Genomic DNA, 18,040 nt, shown 5'->3' on the forward strand with positions numbered 1-18,040 from the left:
TCTTCTAAACGCAAAGATCTTTAATAATTTTGCGAACAAATTATCGTTTCCGAACTCTCACAAAGTTTTCGCTGTCCAGATGGCTCGGGATTCGACATGGCTAGCAAGAACTAACCATATGGTGCAATCTCTTCGCAAATATTTAACCTCGCCACTAAATCATTGTACAATGGAATTGCCTTTATTATTTTCTTATTTTATATTCCATCAACGTCTTTATAAATAAGGATTCAATGCAATTTTGGGATGTCCCCTTCATGAAATGGATCGTGTTATTCACTTCACTTCTTAAAATTTCGTACACATTTACCTGTATAGAAATTTCTAGTGATATAGCGAATAAGAAATACAAACACGCCATCTGAATAATTTATAAATCCTAGTCAATATTAATGACATAACTTTTCAACTCTGATTACTTATCTGTGAACGTGGTATCCATAATTAATATCTAATCGAAACGTCCTTGATTACCATTATTATGTTCGTGGACTCTTTAGAGCCGTCAACGAAACCCTTTTAATTGGTATTAATATCCCCTGGACCCATTAATTACTGTGTTCAAATTAAACACTACGTGCTCCTCGACTGTTAATACGATAATATATTCTTATTTATAACAGTTACTTGATCCGCAGTACACAGTATGTTACCATTCCAAGTTATTTAACTCACGTATGCGGGATTCCAGTACTCGTACCCACGAAGATACTACAGATGTTTGCGTGTACGTAAGCGGATAAAACCCGCAAAGGATAATGCCGAAAATGTCCAGCGGGATAACGTCGGCCTGAAGTTTGTGCTAGGCTGTGTCTGCGTCAAAATACCGGGTCGTTGGTGTCTAAGCAATGCTTGAAACAAGGCAAAATCGATACTGTTGCCGTCGCAGGCGGACGCGCGCCGCTGGCTCCGAATTATATTCTCAGCCAAATCCAGCCGGCACGTGACTCAACTTGTTGCCGCTCTGGAGAGAGACAATGCTACGTTATTATAGGTTGCAATATGCTGGTGGTGAGATCGTAGCCACCGGTGCCGGATTATTGACCATTATCTTAAGTGTCCCATTTAAATTGTTTGAAGCGCCATTGACACTGTAATCGTCGTGGTTTTACTTTAAACGATTTGATGTTTTGTATGAGACACATCATAGAACTTAAAGAATTATCATTTCTGAAAATAACTTATCTAATAAATGAATTAAGAACAAATAAAATGAAATAAATCTACTACTAGAGAATTTTTCAACTAACTTACAATACCCAACTCATTATTATCGCTACCGCATCGCTTATGAACGTGGCTGCAGTCGTGCTTTGCACGTATAATAAGCGTCTAAGTAGGAATTATTAATCTTGTAGCCCCACGGTGGGCGCCATGCTGTCGTCTCTATTAAAACGCATTTTGTAAATCCACTTAAGTGAATTTGGCAAAGGTTGGATATTGTTTTAAGAAAACTCCAAGGAAAATAATATGAGCAAACAAAATGCAATAAATTATGAAAGTAAATAATGATGTCTGTTAAAAGTCGTTGTAAATAAAGGCCTCTGGAAAAGTTTTATTAGTCACCTCTCGAAGTGGGGAGTCGACGACAAACTTTTATTGAGGAAACTAATTTATCACTGCGGTGATATGATCTATGGAACGCAGTCGTCAGGACTCAGGAGGGTAGACGGACTGCCGGTATTATCTTGAATTTCATGTTCTTTTGATGGAGTGTTCGCAAATTTTCGGGGATTTTATGTTGTCCTCGAGTTGGTGTATTTACATTTTGATATACTTAAAAACGAGGGTGTCTTTATTAATAAAGTCAACTTTCGTATTTCGTAATTTTGTAGAAAATTTATTTATTAAGTTATTGTAATTATATCTGATACTTTTCAAAGTATGCGTAAGGCATGTTTCTTGTAAGAGACAGCCAGGCGGACGCCACAGGCGGTATTTCCGTGGCGCTGTCTGTTTGTCCGTATGCACAGTCTAAGCTAGCTACGGTCCTGGTATTCCCAGTTATTACCGCAGGGGGACGCGGTCTAGGGGTTGATGGCCGCAATCGATCCGCCGCACCACGGCCGGTGTTACCGGTGCACGGGGTTACGACACCATCACCACTGCAGTCTTCCTATTTCATTTCTGTATTGCATTGGCCTAGGTAAGCCGTTTCGCTATTTTTTTCGGGACTCCATTCTTAAACCTATAGACTTAATTTTTTTTTAAGATTTCTGAGTTTGCGGTAGATTTGAACATCTGAGAAGTGTCAGGGAAGTCATTCAGTGATAGGTTTTAAGAACAGGAAATCAATCGGAAGCAATTCGAGTGGCGAAACAAATTCAGCGTGGCGTTGCCGGCTGTTAATTGGCTGCGGGTGGCGGCGCCGAGACGGCGGCGGAACCTCCGCATGGAGGCTCCCTCGTGTTCCCTCCCCACGCACGCTCCCGCCGCCTCCCAACAGCTCGGCGTTTTTATGAGCGAGAAGTCCGTCGAGACCTACACGAGTCTGGGCGGCTCTTAAATTAGTTTGTCTTCCCTGACCCTAGAACTCTAGTTGCTAGGTGCGGTTTTGTATTTCAGCACATTTTGTGCAGTTTTCCAGTGGAGTAGGTCGTACCGTTTACATTGGTACTTTTGTTTGTCACCTGTCAATTTTCAAGATTTTCGTAACATCGATGAATAAGTATATCTTACGGAGAAACCCAACCTTTTTCTAAAGGACCTCATATCCCTGAATGAAGGGATCTTGACACAGAGTAATACATGTCGTGGGTGACATTATTTTTCCATTTGGTAGGCTTATTTTCTTGTGCGGGTTATCAAGTTAGGGCCGGTAGCGCGCAAGGGGTGGTTGCGGGGTGGGTCCGCAGGGCGGGGGTTGCGGGACGCGGGGTGCAGCTATCGACCGGCTGCCCTCCCCCCGGCGTGGCTCAGTTTCCGGGCGAGAGTCGCGCAGTCCGCCAGCGCCGCGACGCGACTCCGTCACTCGTTAGATAGTCAATTTGGTCATCACCATGCTGATAGGGCTCGTTCGGGACTCGGTGATGCAGTGCTTCTGCCACTCATGCCGCGCTCCCGTTTTGCCTGCAGGTTGGAAAGCGCTTGAATGGGAAAAATTCTCGTATATGTCGCAAATTTGACCTCCGACGCTGCTGCTACTCTTGCTGTGAAGACAAACGCCCGTCATTGTTATCTGGCAAAAAAATAAAATCTAAATTGATTAACGTCGTAATCTCACATCGTTTCAAAGGAAAGGGATCAAAGAAGGTAACCTTTTTGACTGTTTATTACAGCTTGTCCTCTATTTTCCTATTTGTTGGTACCGTTCAATAGCAGCCCTGGCTAGACCATAAGATCAATCTATGTATTCCAAGATTTTTAAGTTCCATGAAGGAGTCTATGACGGAGCCTTCGAGCGCCGGCCGGCCGGCGGGGTGAGGGGAACCGGCCGGCTTCGATATTTAAATTCCATCTGACGTATATCACGTGACCCATCGATTACGCGCCGGAGGGGATGCCGTAAGATGATATGGATGAATGTCAAGTGTCATGATAACAACGTTGGCCAAACTGTCTAGAGGTTTCCGTCTCATGTTGAAGATTGTCGCAAGATTTGGTTGTTATGTAAGGACATTGTGGAATTGTTCAGGAGAATTATAAGTTGATATCAAAGTCTGTACCTTGACTGTTAAGTCTATTATAATCATTTTCTCATTATTTGTTTAATTGTATTTCAGACGTAGATTTCAGTCTTGTTGAAAGACCTGTGAAAAGTCGTGCGTGGTATCGTCATTAATCATGTCCGAACTTTTTCAGCGTTACTAATACCTGTCAGTTCGTGTCTACCGTACTACAACTATTGATTAAACATTACTGCATAATGTCCACCATTTTGTACTGACTACGAATCGTGATGCGATAGCATGCGTCCACCATTCCGCGCACACAGCATTGGCTGATATATTTGTGCCTGAAAACGAAAAGCTAAAATTAGAAAAAAAGTTTCACGAAAATTATATCTTACATAATGGATTTATATTCCGTAGCTTTCAAACAGTCTTAACTCGCTTGTCTGGAGATTTCGGTAAAATAGTTGTTTTCACATAATATCGCAGGGTTGATTAAATTATGTCACGCAATCGCGACATAATCACGTAGGGCCCTTGTAAAATGTTTTGGTATTCCATGCGTCACAACTCACGCATTTCAGGACCTCGTGTCGCTTTATAATGCGGTCTTGTTAATTACGCAATTTTTTATACGTTCAGTCGTAAATTTCTTAATCCTAATTGCGGAAAATAACGATTTGAAGATTTCGGGGAATTCGGTGAGGGGAGGTAGTACACATGTTTCTAAAATAAGTTATAGATTTTCCTTTGGTGTGGAAAAATAACCTCGTGGTAGTTAACCTAACATTCGAAGCAGGTTGCTCTAGACCGAAAATTTTGTTATTCAAGCGAGTTTTGCTAACTATAGAGGACACGAAACACGGACTTTACTAAATATATCAATAGCCTTAGGAATGCGATATACCAAGAAGACGTAATCCTAAGAAGCGCAGCAATTGTTCTTTTGAATAGCCACTAACAAACATGCTCTCACTTAAATGACGGCATCGAACGTGACGTGAAATAACATCCCAATAAACGCACAGGCGGTTGTTTATTAATCATTGTAACGTAATTTGCTTTGTAACGTCATGTAATGCTTGTCATTACATTTCAAGTGTTTTTGTATTAGCAAACACGCCATTGTGAAGTGACAACAAGGGACTCGAGATCACATAATTGTTTAGGGAACGATTATAACAGTAGGGTTTAATTGGCTTAACAAGTTCTGCACCCTTTGTGGAGGGTGCGGCAAGGGTTTACAGATTTTCATAATCTTTATTACCATGTCATTTTGTTTAATAAAATCATCACTTTTACATTGGATTTATTATGATGAGTACGTTTAATGGATTTCTGTCGTCAGCGGTCGTAATGGTCCCAAATACATGAGACTGGAGTTTACGCTCTTTTTATTTGGATTCAGGGACGACAGACGTTATTGATCCCGTATGAGGGTTGAACAATGCTATAAAATACACGTTTCATCTCATGCATAGGGTATAACACATTTTACTTGGATGTTATGGCATAATGAAAACCAAATGATATTTTACCCTAGCAAGAATTTTTTGGGGCCACATATGCCTACGACGAATCCACAGTGATGCATTGCAGGTACAAAGTTTGCGTGTCTCGAACTATTACGTACACAGACCGAGCCGACCGAACTTTAGAATTTGCAACTAAGTCTTACGGTTAATGACTCGGTTACTTTTAATTCCATCACAACTCGCACTTCGTCTTTGTGAATAGGTTTAAAAATGAGTTGCGGCGAGCGCTGTAAAATGGGGTTCCACACAAAGTCACACCCATTTTCCTAATGAGCGTAACTCGTAAAGAGTACGTCGGTGCCGTCTCCGCTATTCTGGAAGGTTCTCGACGCTGCATAGAATATATCTCTTGTTTCTGCATCGCCTAGCCGCCGCATTTGCGCCGTGTTTAAAACACTCGTACGTGCCAACACTCGTATTCCCAGAGGTAGTAAATTTACTTTCAGGCTTTCCCCCCTCGTGGGTTTTAAAGCCAGCCTTTAAATATTTTATCAGGTTTTCCATGTTGTATCGTGCGGCGCCAGAGGGGTCTGCCGACCTTTCAGTTGTTACTGCCCCGTTTGTATTCGATTACCATACTTTTTTTCTGCTTTATTGTTTTTATGCACGTTTATTAAATTGCCGTTTTATGCTGCAACTCTTGAATATGGATGAAAAATATCGATTTTAATTATAACGTCTGGTACTAGTGAAATCAGTTTGTATATATTACGTCAGGGGTGTGAAGTCTTCTTCTTTCATACTATCATTATTCAATATGACTTCGTAGAATATATGTTAAACGAATTGAATTTATAAGTGAAATTCTCGCCTTGACTTGAAGCCAGAATTATTTAGTATGCTTAGTGAAAATTTGGAATACTTGTCAGTTCATACAATTCAATTTATTCTCCCTTGCGATTTCATCGTTAGTCTCGATCTAGATTTTTCATTCCTTGCGGTTACGTAAAATCGTCTAGATTCACGCGGTACACCGCACTGATTTCTCTTAGGTGGTAAATTGTAAAATCGAGTTGATAGGAGACATTATACTAATGAAGAGACAAGTAACAATTGGTACGAATTCTGCGAACTTTATGACAATTGTTCTTTTGACGTGAATTATGGAGAAAGCCAATTAGCTAGTGGTATAAAGTCCTCTAGAGGCTCACCACTGGAAGCTAAATTAACGCTATCTGTTACATGTTCGTTGGAAATTATTTGGATTTCAGAACAATAATTTCTCTTTCAATTGATTTTTAATTTTACTTTTTTATTGATCAGCAAACATTAACCAATTTTGATAAAATTCGTTTATCTTTTCATAAAAAGGAGTCCAAAAAGAAGAATCCAATAAAACGCCTCCTTACACAAATGAACACGGTTTTACCTTGTTATAACTTTCGCAGTGAATTAGTTAAGAAATGAAAGTTTTAAGTCGACTTTAACAGTTCCAAAGCACGGTCGCCGCATCGTCTGCTGTGTAAACTAGGACTTAGCGCTGCCGTGAGGGATTAACCGTATTTGCGGCGAATTTCGTCGGCAGTGCCGGCACTCGAGTATTCCCCTCACGTGCCGGCCTCATCTCCCGCCGTCGTGTCGTCGTTATTACCTCGATACTATTACCGACGGCCCCAACAACATGAGTTGGAGCCCAAATATCTAATAAATGACTATTCATTTGCGACTTCCAAGTCGCCAAACTTTGACGCCATTTTGTAAGTTTTTTCTAAAACAAAAGCTAAAATTGGTTTCGTTTCGTTCTTTTAAGTATTGACTTGACAAAAGTCTGTTTCACTTCATTGTTTCTGTAATTGAATACACTTAACATTGAACGTTTCCTTCTCATTTGTTTCTAAAACATTTGAACGGTGTCTAGAAATTATCTAAGCTAATTAATTACATGTGGTTTAAGCCTAACTGTAATATATACAGTGTGTACTCGTCCACGTTATATTCACCATTACGTTAGGTTACGTATTCTGACTACAGCGACAATTTCAATCGATTATTTGTTTATCAGAATCGATGGTCTCGCTGTCACGCGATCGTGGATAGCCGGTTCATTAAAACGTGGGTCCGAATACTCTTCAAATAAACATTAGCCGGGTCGATTCGGTCGGCCGTAATGGTTTTTCGATTGTACTTTAGTACTGTTTGGGGGGATGTTGACTTGGCAATGGGGGCTCGGGTTTTGATGGTATTTGCAGCAGACGTTTCGTGGTCTCGACGTTAATTTATTTTTATCACTTGGAAGGTTACGTCTTTGGGAGAAGGAAAAATATTTGTTGGTTTGTTTTGATTGTCATGAGGTTACCTTCGAGATTTTCATATTTTTGGTATACCGATGGGGTCAGTTTGTCTTCAAGAGAGTGGCCAGCGTCAGGTTCGGGCACAGCTGATAGTTATTTTATCCCTAGCTCACCGACGGTCGGCGCCCGTCAAGAAACCAGTCGGCAAACCTAGGACCAAGCAACCTAAGAAGGTTAAATTCATAAGTAAGTAGTGTTGTTGAAAAATTCAGTATTACCGCACTTAGTTTAAACATCGCTGCTTTATTTTTTTATTATCTATCACCTGTCTACTTAATGGTGATAACATAAGAAATGTTACAATCCCTGCCAAAATCTCATGTCTTATATTATTCCAATATATTATGTTAGCAAAGCAAGCAGTATCCAGCCTTTTGGAAGCGTTTCAAAAGTAGCTGCCAAAAAAGTTAGCTTAATCCAACTTAACCGTCCTATAACGAAGTGGAACTCCATTCAGTTACACCAAAGGACTGAAAGTAGTGCCTGAAGGACGTTACTTACCTTCCCAGCATTGAAGGTGTAGATCCCTTTCATAGATAGCACACACAGCCCCGGGCCTGAGCACCCTTTGTGTGACGGGTCAAGAGTTTTCACCCCTTTTTAAGTGAGTTATTGTTAGTTTTGTACTGTGGCGCGTGTTTGTTTTTTGAAGCGCTTTTCAAGTTGTCGAGAGAAATTCTAACACTTAAATACTTACGACACGTTACGTTTTTCTTATTTTTTTAAGCGCCTTTTTTATTTTCATGTTGTTAGTAGGCTAGTACTTGGCTTTAACTTTAATGTTACGATGTATAATATGTATTTACTTCAACGTGATTTTATGAAATAAATGCATAAATATGATATTAAATCATCGATATTTCAACAACGCTCTAAGTACATCAAACCAGTAGAAAAACGTACGACAATATCAGAAAATCAAATGAACATGTTTTCAGTAAATATTGGTGTATATGTCAACGATAAAAACCCACCCCTCCCACGTTACACAAGCCTGAGTCATCGCTCGTACTTCGTACACATAGCCGCGTAGCTCACAGACGTAGTCATCGCCTGAAACGCGACTGTAAATGCAATTGTATGAGTCAGAGGGTGGGAACTACTTCCTCCCCTTACCCCACAGTCTTCCCCCTTCCAATAATTAAACAATACAGCATTCCTGTCTTACCCCAGGCGCAGTCCGACCTTGAATATTACCGTAATTTACCCCCTTACCCCTGTTGCGTTTTAAGAATTCCTCCCCTAAATGTCGGGGCCGTAATTTAATGAGTTTAGCGAGTGTAGTCAGTTGAGGATGTTAATTAACGCCCTTAAAATAATGGGTAATTTGTAAAATATTATAAAGGGAATTGTTGGGATGTTTGCTTGACAAGTTGGTACATTTGCTACGTAGTACAAACTATTTATTAACCCGTGCTTTTATGGATTATAAAACATATGATGGACCCGTTAATATTTTATCTATTAACATTAAGGTTCAAGTTAAAGTTTCTGCAAATAAAATTATAGCTCTTTATTATAGTCTGTAATTCTGGTTGTATCTATCTATTTTAGATTCATCCCAACTTAACACAATTACGAGCATACGTAATTCACGAAAAGACATTACAACATTTCCAACATGAGACAATATTTCTTATATTTTTGATATGACTCACTCCTAAATACAAAATACGATTTTAGCAATTTATTGAACACATACTCACAGACATGACATAATTTCATTGCGAATAGGCTCCATTGTTTGGACGGTTCAATCAGAGCGCATTACGCTATTGTGCCGGTATTGACGCGTCATGCGTGCTTCCCTATCGATTCATAGACCAAGAGCCCGCGTCGGACAGACCTTCGTCACTTTATAAAAGTTGAAATTTCTCTGTGCATATCTCGCTTTTCAATGTACCTACTGCGCAGAAGTTGCAATCATTTCTGTGAAATGTGAACTGTTAGATATGCAGGTTTGTTTTCTAATACGATTCCGCACTCAAAAATTGAATCCTTGAGTCGAGGGGGTTCCGTCATATTCACAAAGACACCAAGACTCAGGAAACGATATCGTAGATCATACAATCGCTTCTCCTTCGAGGGGATCTAACCGCGACACGTCGCGCACATCATTACAAAACCGCAATGAGGATGTACACCTTTTTTATCCTCCCATAAGTAGATAAATTAAAAATATTAGATAACTACATAAATGAAAAATATTAAACTCGTTTGTGCTTCACCCGATTAGATTTCGACAAATCCTGGGAGTAATTTTCATTCTTTTGTTAAAATTGATTCAGTAGCATTGTGAGGAGGTAACAGACACACAAATTTTCACCTTATTATTATTAACTTGATTATGAACTACTGCCTATGCATTAATACAATAGTCCAGTTAACAGTGCATTATACGAATATTTAGCTTAGTTAATGTAGATAACTACGATGTAATGGTATAATGAAACCCATTATGCAGGACTCTGACGCATTCATGCGATCATTAATTACTTTACGCATAAATAAATAAATATGACTAGCGTAGACTTTATCAAATTTGTTATGATGAAAGGAACAAAGGAGTTAATTATATACAGATAAAAGAGTTAAGAGTTTTTCCGATATAAGTTATTCTCTTGTGAGTCTACAACAAGTAAACCCTTAAATTTCTTTATCAGACTTCCACAGTCAATAGTTTCTAAAAGGGAATATGTCACATCATTCTATCAATATAACCAGTTATTATCCATAATTCTATACCAATATTATAAAGAGAAGAAAGAGTTTTTGATTGCGTGATTTTTTGTTTATAAGAAATAGTCTGTAGAACTACTGCTCCGATCTAAAGCTGGCTTTATGGAAAGGATTCTTTATACCATTACGCTCGAGAGCAGAGCAAACATTTGAAAGTTACAGAAACGTAAGTAAATAATGTTATGTGACATAACCTTCCAGCCACCGAGATCCGCTGCCAAGAGATGTCGAAGGGCGGCCTGGCGTATGAGGTGATCCTCGCGGAGCCCGTCGGCGTGCCGGTGCCTCGCCGCGCCGACTCGCCCGAGAAGACGCCCTCCGTCGAGGAGATCCAGGAGAAACTCAAGGCGGCCGAGGAGAGGAGACGTGTACGTACCATCATACCAACGCTATTAAAAACAAAATTACTCTACATCTGGTCTTATTCTGCACATTTTTTGGAGTGACATGACTCTGTCATGTATCTCCAAGATTTGAATAGACTCGAAAATATAGAGGCCGGTTGTCTAGCGCCGATCAGTTTTGTATAATTTTAGTTTTAAGCTTAACTTCATTACTAATGCTAAAGCAGAGTTAAAGCTTATTCCTATCGCTGGAGTACTGTATAATAATATATATGGCACCTAATGTGGTAAGTATTGTAGATCAAGGTTTATAGATTGCTAAAATAATAGGTAATATACCTAATGCACTGAAAATAAATATCATAGTCATGCATGCACAGAATACGTATACTTATATATGTAATTTTATGTGACTATAAAGCATAAAAGCAATTAAAAGTTAAAACATTTTAATTACGCCAACATTTCAATGTTAGAGCGCTGCTATTCTGAAAGGGCCACATGTTGTGCATATTTCACTCACATTATATGATTTGCCGACTAGGGACACGAGATACTAAAAAAAGTGTTAAAAGATTTAAAATAATTAACACTCTCATTTTTAAAATAACGTTTCCTGTTGTAACTAAATTTAACCCTTGTGTCACAAGTGGTTTCATAAACATACAAGTTACATGCACAAAAGACAACCATCTCGGGATAAGCATCCGCGGATAACTCAAACGCTTGTCCTATACGTGCAGTCAAACACTTAAATTCTAACAGCAAAGGCCTGGTTATAAACTAATACCTTTGGTCGATAATTAACACTGTCTTTCGTTCTGAACTTGGTACATCCACCCGTGGAACATCCATGGAACATCATGGTAATGAAAAATACGATACTACTAAAACTCTTATTACATAGGCAACTTTAACATTCATGTATCTTTGATGGCGGCACATCTAAACGTCTGCCACTCAAACAGCAACATTTCTTCCTTTAACCTGATCTGTCCCCATCCTCACAGAGCCTGGAAGCCAGCAAAATGGCGGCCATCGCACAGAAGATGCAGAAGATTGAGGAGGCGTCCCGCATCCGCAGCGAACAGACGAACAACTTCATCGTCACCACCAAGGAGGCTCTGGACGCCAAGATGGAGACGCACGAGGAGAAGCGTGAGGCTTACATCAACGAGCTCCGCGCGCGCCTCAAGGACCACCTGGAGGGCGTCGAGAAGACCAGGTCAGACTGCTTACATTAAAAACGTGCTGCATCTGTTTCTAGACTTTCTAGATACCGCATACGAATCCACTGTCACCATTTTCCTTTATTTTCAGTATTTCATTCGTAGGATCGATACAACACTATCTGTAACATCTTTCATTCTATTGCTCAATAAAATCAAGAATATAGGGATGAGATTTTTTGGGAATAGCTTACTAGCACATGAGATTTTTGCGTAGCGAACGACCGGGGGCCTGCAACCCAGACGATTAATTAAAACTTTTAGCATTATCTACGCAGCGTAATGTTTCTTTTTGAAAACTTGAATGATAGAAATCTCAATTTTGTCATCATGTCATCACTGCCTGCCTAACGTAATTTGTATTCTCGCCTTAACTCAGGTTGACCCTGGAGCAGCAGACGACGGAGGTGTACAAGGCCATCGAGGAGAAGATGAACACCGCCGCCGACAAGCGCGACGAGAACATCAAGAAGATGCTCGAGCGCCTGCGCGAACATGTAAGTTGTCACACCTACTACATAAATGATGCACTGGTATGTTTTACCCGGCAAGTCTTCAACGACCACGAATGTGACGCTGTCACACACAGATACCACTGGAGCTGGTGAAAGTTTCAGGAACCTGCGAGAGAACTTCAGCAATATTAAGTATTTCTGGTTTTTGGTCTCACTTCACTATGCATCTGTACCTTCATGCTAACCAACAAACCACAGACATAAGCAGTTCCCAGAGAATATCGAAAACGAAAAACGATCACAAAGGCGAAGTACCTCGTTTAACCTGATACACGTTGCCCAGGAGGAGCAGGTCCGCAAGGTGCGCGCCGGCAACCACGAGCGCTTCCAGCAGCTGGAGAGCGCCATCCAGGAGAAGCTGCAGCAGGCCGCCGACCGCCGGCTGCTGCTCGAGGCCGAACAGAAGGAGAAACTGCGCAACCACGTGAGTAACCCCACACCCACCCATCTCACATCACCTCACCTCACTTGTCACCTGAAAACCCTACGATATTACTAAGACGTCTTCAACCAGCGGGCTTGACACCATTTCTCAAAGTAAAACTTTTGCTTAGTTATCTCTCGCTTCCACAACGAGACGAGCTCGTTTTCTGGTTTAAGACTCAAAGTACCGCCCTGATAATATGATATGACATTCATACTCAAGGTCCACGCTTTACAGTTAGCACCAGGAACATAAGAACGGAACTACAGAATGTCAAATTAAACTAACAGGCTGAGTCGTATCAATTCCGTTTCTATCCGCCACATGTTCTATGAAATTTGTTCGATGTTGTGACCTTAGGTCATAAGTGTTTTGTTTGTATGCCGGCTGCGACGGTTCGAATTGGTTTGAAGCGGATTGTGAGGTAAACAAAATTGAGAACAGTGCCTTATCGCAGCTGCTAAAAGCCGTCATTATTCGTCATGGCAATACTGCAAAAAAAAATGCTTTCTGGTGATGGTTGTTACCATAAAGCAATATTGTTGACTGGCTTGAAACTTTTTATTTAAGTAAATGTGATCGAATTGGCTTGACACACAAACAGTCCCATTTCAAACCGTTGCAGCCTTGTAAAGCTTAATATTTCGTAGCATTACGAGAATCATTCCATTTCTCACCGTGGCATGGTGTATGCATGTTTTTTATGTTTATTTTTTTGTCAATGCGTAATCGCAGAACATTAAGCTAGCTGAGATGCGCTCAGCTGCGACCGCCAAGGTCGAGGAGATAACGAAGGACATCGAGAGTAAACTCACCACGGCCGAGCAGAATAGGGAGAAGGAGATCCAGAAAAAACTGGATTTCGTCAAGAAGGAGGTCGGTTCTGTTTTTTGTTGTTTGCAACACTACTTATTGCTTCTCATCATTTCATACTACTTTGTTGAAAACAAATGCATTTGGTTGTTGTATTCGATGTTTAGTATGATCATTGTTAACAGTAATATCTGTGATGCTTCAAAACTGATGCTAGGTTATCGACAGGCAAGTAATATTATGTGTTGTCTTCTATTGCCTGCAATAGAGATGTCGATAACCTAGTCGGTGGTGAGGCCCGCAGCAGCAGTAACCCCTTGGTGTTGCAGGAGCGGCGCGCGGAGCTGGTGCGGCAGAACAAGAGCGCGCGCGTGGACAGCGCGGGCGCCGCCACCTCCGGCTAGAGCCGCCGCGGCCACGCTGCCGAGGCTACCACACCTACGATGACAGTTCCATACAGTGTTGCCATGTGTTTACATAATTTAGGGTTGTCGGAAATTGCACGTCGTCTAGACGGTCGCTTAGCGAGCGTTTGTGCGCTCTATTTGCATTTATGTAGTCTTACATCTCGGTTGTTGTTTAGTTTCGTGATTTTGAAAGGCTTGCGTCGTCGAAGCGCCAGCGGAGTCTCATATCACTTCGCTGGTGTTCCGAGGCACAATGGATGACTGAGGACGTCATGAATTGCCACACGTCGGTACGAGACTTATTATTTTTGTTACATCTTAGAGCCACTCGATGGTATCAGCGGCAAGTCTCGGCGACGTGAGTAATTCATGACGATAGATTTAAGGTCTTTTGGCTGGTCCAGTAGGAAAATTTGTACCTCGGTGTAAAACGTGAAGGCGCCATGTAGACGGCTGATATTGCGTCTGTGCTGTAACATCTCAAAATATTGTGATAAAACATTACAAACAAAATATTCCACTATCATTGCACTCGGTTCAGCATCCTCACAATATTTGTGTTACACCCCCAGACGCGCTTACTTTGTGACACCAATTGTCCCTCGTGATCATGCTTACGACATCTTTGATTCAATATTTTATGTTTCGTTAATTTATTATCACTGGTACTATGGCAACTTTGCTATACACTTTAAATAACAATTATGGCCTATTTCAAATGATGTACTTAATTAAATATGTCTTAGTCGTGATCCCACTAAGAACCAACTTTTTAGTATACCAATCGATGATTTCCTTGAATGATTTGACATCTTTTGTTCTATCTTGGCATACTAAGAATTGGACGGTCGCATTCAGGGTTCTGTGCCTCCGCATACTTGCCTATTATTTTTATATGATTCAATTTTAATTTGTAGACAACTGAACTTTGCAGAGGCTATATTATATTTTTGGACGGAACCCACGGCAAATGAAATGAATGACGAATGAGAATTGTAAGCAAGCTGGCGGGACGAAGCTGAACGGTGGAACGAGAACTATCCCTAATCGTTAGATATAGACTTATATCATTATTTTTAATGTTTATCATACGCAACAGTATTTTTAGGGTGTTACAATCTAAATTTAAGTTTTTATCATGTTCTTATAATTGAATCGCCGTAACGCTATTAACTATTCATTACTCGATACATTGTTTTCTATTGTGTTGTCGTTGAGTTAGGAAGACTGTCGTGTCGCGGGTTGTTTGTGGCTGCGTTAGGTTCGTCAAGTCGGTGGTAGGTAGTGGTCGGTGTACCGCACGGCCGCGGACTGGCCCGGGGCCGGCCCCGGCCCCGCGGCCCCACCTGGCCTTCGGGGCCAGTCCGCGCGGGGCCACAGCATCTAGTCTACAAGTTTCCATTTTAGTCGTATCACTTCCTTTTATGATCTCAATCGGATACAATAAATTTATAAAATAGAAGGGTGGTTAGTTGATTAGTTAACAGCGGAAGTGCCTCAGTATATTCGGTAATCGGCTCTTGGATAATACCAACAAGTGTAACGTATAAAACTGCCTTCATAGCGTTTGATATTTTTTTAATTGTAGATGGCGAGGGCGCCGTGCCGCGGACGTAATGGTGTGTTGGACACAAACCGCTTCTGTGATGTTTTTGCTCTAGTGATATTATGTATCGTATCGTTCGGTTAGGCACAAATATATCGACGGACACGTGCTCGTGCTGCAGTCGCTCGACTGTCAAATGAGACTACTCCCGTATTTGATAGTATATTTTTGGCATTCATTTAGCTATGGTCTGTTTTAACGTCAAAGATATGATAATAATTGTATATAATATTAAGAGATGATGTATCGATGCTTGGCGCGTAGAGCGCGGCGGGGCGAGTTGCTTGCCTGCTTCTCCTCTATGTTACTAACGCTGATATGAGTAAGGGAACTAGTTGTAAGTTACTAGCTTGTTTCTCGGTGAAGAAGTGAAAACCTCTGACCAATTTGCCTTGGGTATTGTGTAGCCTTTTAGATTCTCACGATCGAGACGAATCATGTATAGCGATGCAACATATAGCTTTCAGATAATTATATTTTTGTGTTTCGTAATTTTTGCGTAATGTTAGTCACTCTCCTATCTCTTATTATGGTGTTATTATCGTTAATTTTTATATTTTATGTGATTAATTATATTATTAATGTGCTTCAGTTTGTGAGGTATATGAAAATTGCTGTTTGAAGTGCAGGCAACTTTTGTAGTTTCATTGTCGTATTAAATAAACTCATAAATACTAATAACTGTGCGTTTTATTATACAACCCTGTAAAGACTTTGTACACAAGCGGCATTAAGTTCGCATTATTCAATTGCCCCAGCCAATTGTACAAGTATGAATCCATAGGTTCCTACAACAGGATTTAGTGAGAGAATTTATTACATAGCTGTTTTATACTTGCTTCTGAAATGTCATGTTATTACGAATAAATGTTTTTCTACAAACAGAATATAAGGCGTTAATAAGTTATAGAACACATTTTGTTACTTTTGAGTAGGCAATGTTCACAGTGGGTAAAAATGAAAATATTATGTAGTTATGTACGAATAAGAGTTGAAGTACCAGCCAATAACGGCGACAACACACTAAACAGATTTACATCTAAATTTACATTAAATTGTATAGAGGCATCAAGTCCTTTTATAAAGGACGTTGAAGAACATAACCAATCAATATTTTACGGCCTATTTGAATGAATCTATTGCATAACTTGCCATCCATAATGAAATTGTAGGCAGATAATACATAAGTTGCGAAAACAAGATTTTGTGCTTAATGTATTATTCTGTGAAAGAATTATTCTATTATAATATAGAACCCTGGTGATACAGGCATAGGCAGCGAATTACAAAATATAATAAAAACCTCTTGTAATTTAAAAGATAGAAGGAATCGGTTGTTATCTCGACAAAGTATAATACCTATACCTATACGTCTAGATTTCTGGCGTTAATACTAGATCTATGTAAAGACACCGATAACGCTAATTTTCCCTTACTATCGCTTCTACTGTAAAATATACAAACATTATACGGGTGAAAAATAGTGAGCGGTTGTTATCATTCGAGCTACCCACAAGCAATAATCTACCACAATACGATAAATAAGTAATTTCATTATTATTTCAATCTAGTTGTGGACCGACTCCGTCCGCGTAGACAAAATGTTACAGGTCACAGTTGTTCCCGATTCAAATTCATTTCGTCGGGAATGCCAGAAAACAATGTAGCTTTGACCCTCTAAGCCCTCTTAAAATCAGAATACCCAAAAGCCATGTATTGTGATTGTGATGTGTAACCGTGATTTTTTAGTCGTCTTACAAAAGCAGCCCAGTTCGTGTATCCAATGAATAGAACACGTTCATGATAAAAAAAATTGAATATTGAAATGAAACTACTTTTACGGATTTTATCGCGGTTTAATTTTAGATTTTAGTTCCCGACGTTTCGAAACCTTTGCAGGTATCATGGTCACGGGCAGACTGAGATGGCGTTCGTCTTGACAGAAGATGTTGCTCGTTCTACCTTCATATTTTAATTAATTATTTGTGGTCCGACCTACGCAGTATGAGCTCACTGTGTCTTGATGTCTTGCAGCGCTGCTCTTGGGTTTGGCCTTGAGTTTATTTATTATTGGATCCCAAGTAGGTGATATCTTCCAGCCATCTTCTCTATTGAAATTAGGGTGTTTTTTAATCTCAATAGCCTCGCGAAACATCCTAGGTAGGAATTTGGATTCTTTAGCGAGGATCTGTGGTTGGTCAAATCTAATATAATGGCTGGAACCTTCAGCATGTTCGGCGACTGCAGACTTCGTTGAGCGGCGGTGTTTGACGTCAGCTATGTGTTCTTTAACGCGGGTCCCTATGCTTCGTTTAGTTTGACCGATGTAAGAGAGGCCGCAGTCACAATCTAGTTTGTATACTCCTGCATCTTGTAGAGGTATGTGACACTTGACAGATGGTAAGGACTGGCTAATCTTCTTGGGCGGCTTGAAGTATGTTTTAATTGAAGCTCGCTTCAGGATGTAACCAATCTTGTCAGTGACTCCTCTGACATATGGTAGTACAGCAGGCAAACGATCAACAG

General features: G+C 40.3%; 1 protein-coding gene across 3 annotated transcripts in view; it reads left to right on the forward strand.

The window, feature by feature from the left end:
• The window catches only part of LOC113501087 (stathmin-4), a 29,447-nt gene extending 13,252 nt beyond the window's left edge, over nucleotides 1-16,195 (forward strand). Inside the window, exons 1-8 of one of the 3 annotated variants that reach the window (XM_026882097.1) lie at nucleotides 2,941-3,075; nucleotides 7,546-7,623; nucleotides 10,378-10,544; nucleotides 11,531-11,745; nucleotides 12,129-12,246; nucleotides 12,548-12,688; nucleotides 13,424-13,564; nucleotides 13,831-16,195. In XM_026882097.1, the coding sequence (XP_026737898.1) occupies nucleotides 3,000-3,075; nucleotides 7,546-7,623; nucleotides 10,378-10,544; nucleotides 11,531-11,745; nucleotides 12,129-12,246; nucleotides 12,548-12,688; nucleotides 13,424-13,564; nucleotides 13,831-13,905 (1,011 nt within the window). In that variant the 5' untranslated portion in view covers nucleotides 2,941-2,999 and the 3' untranslated portion in view covers nucleotides 13,906-16,195. Of the gene's footprint in view, nucleotides 1-2,939; nucleotides 3,076-7,545; nucleotides 7,624-10,377; nucleotides 10,545-11,530; nucleotides 11,746-12,128; nucleotides 12,247-12,547; nucleotides 12,689-13,423; nucleotides 13,565-13,830 lie in introns of those variants that run through there. The other 2 variants (XM_026882099.1, XM_026882098.1) reach the window with 2 other exon arrangements.
• Nucleotides 16,196-18,040: the final 1,845 nt, after the last annotated feature.

Source organism: Trichoplusia ni, chromosome 15 (genome assembly GCF_003590095.1).
Source record: "Trichoplusia ni isolate ovarian cell line Hi5 chromosome 15, tn1, whole genome shotgun sequence".
Classification (NCBI taxonomy): domain Eukaryota; kingdom Metazoa; phylum Arthropoda; class Insecta; order Lepidoptera; family Noctuidae; genus Trichoplusia; species Trichoplusia ni.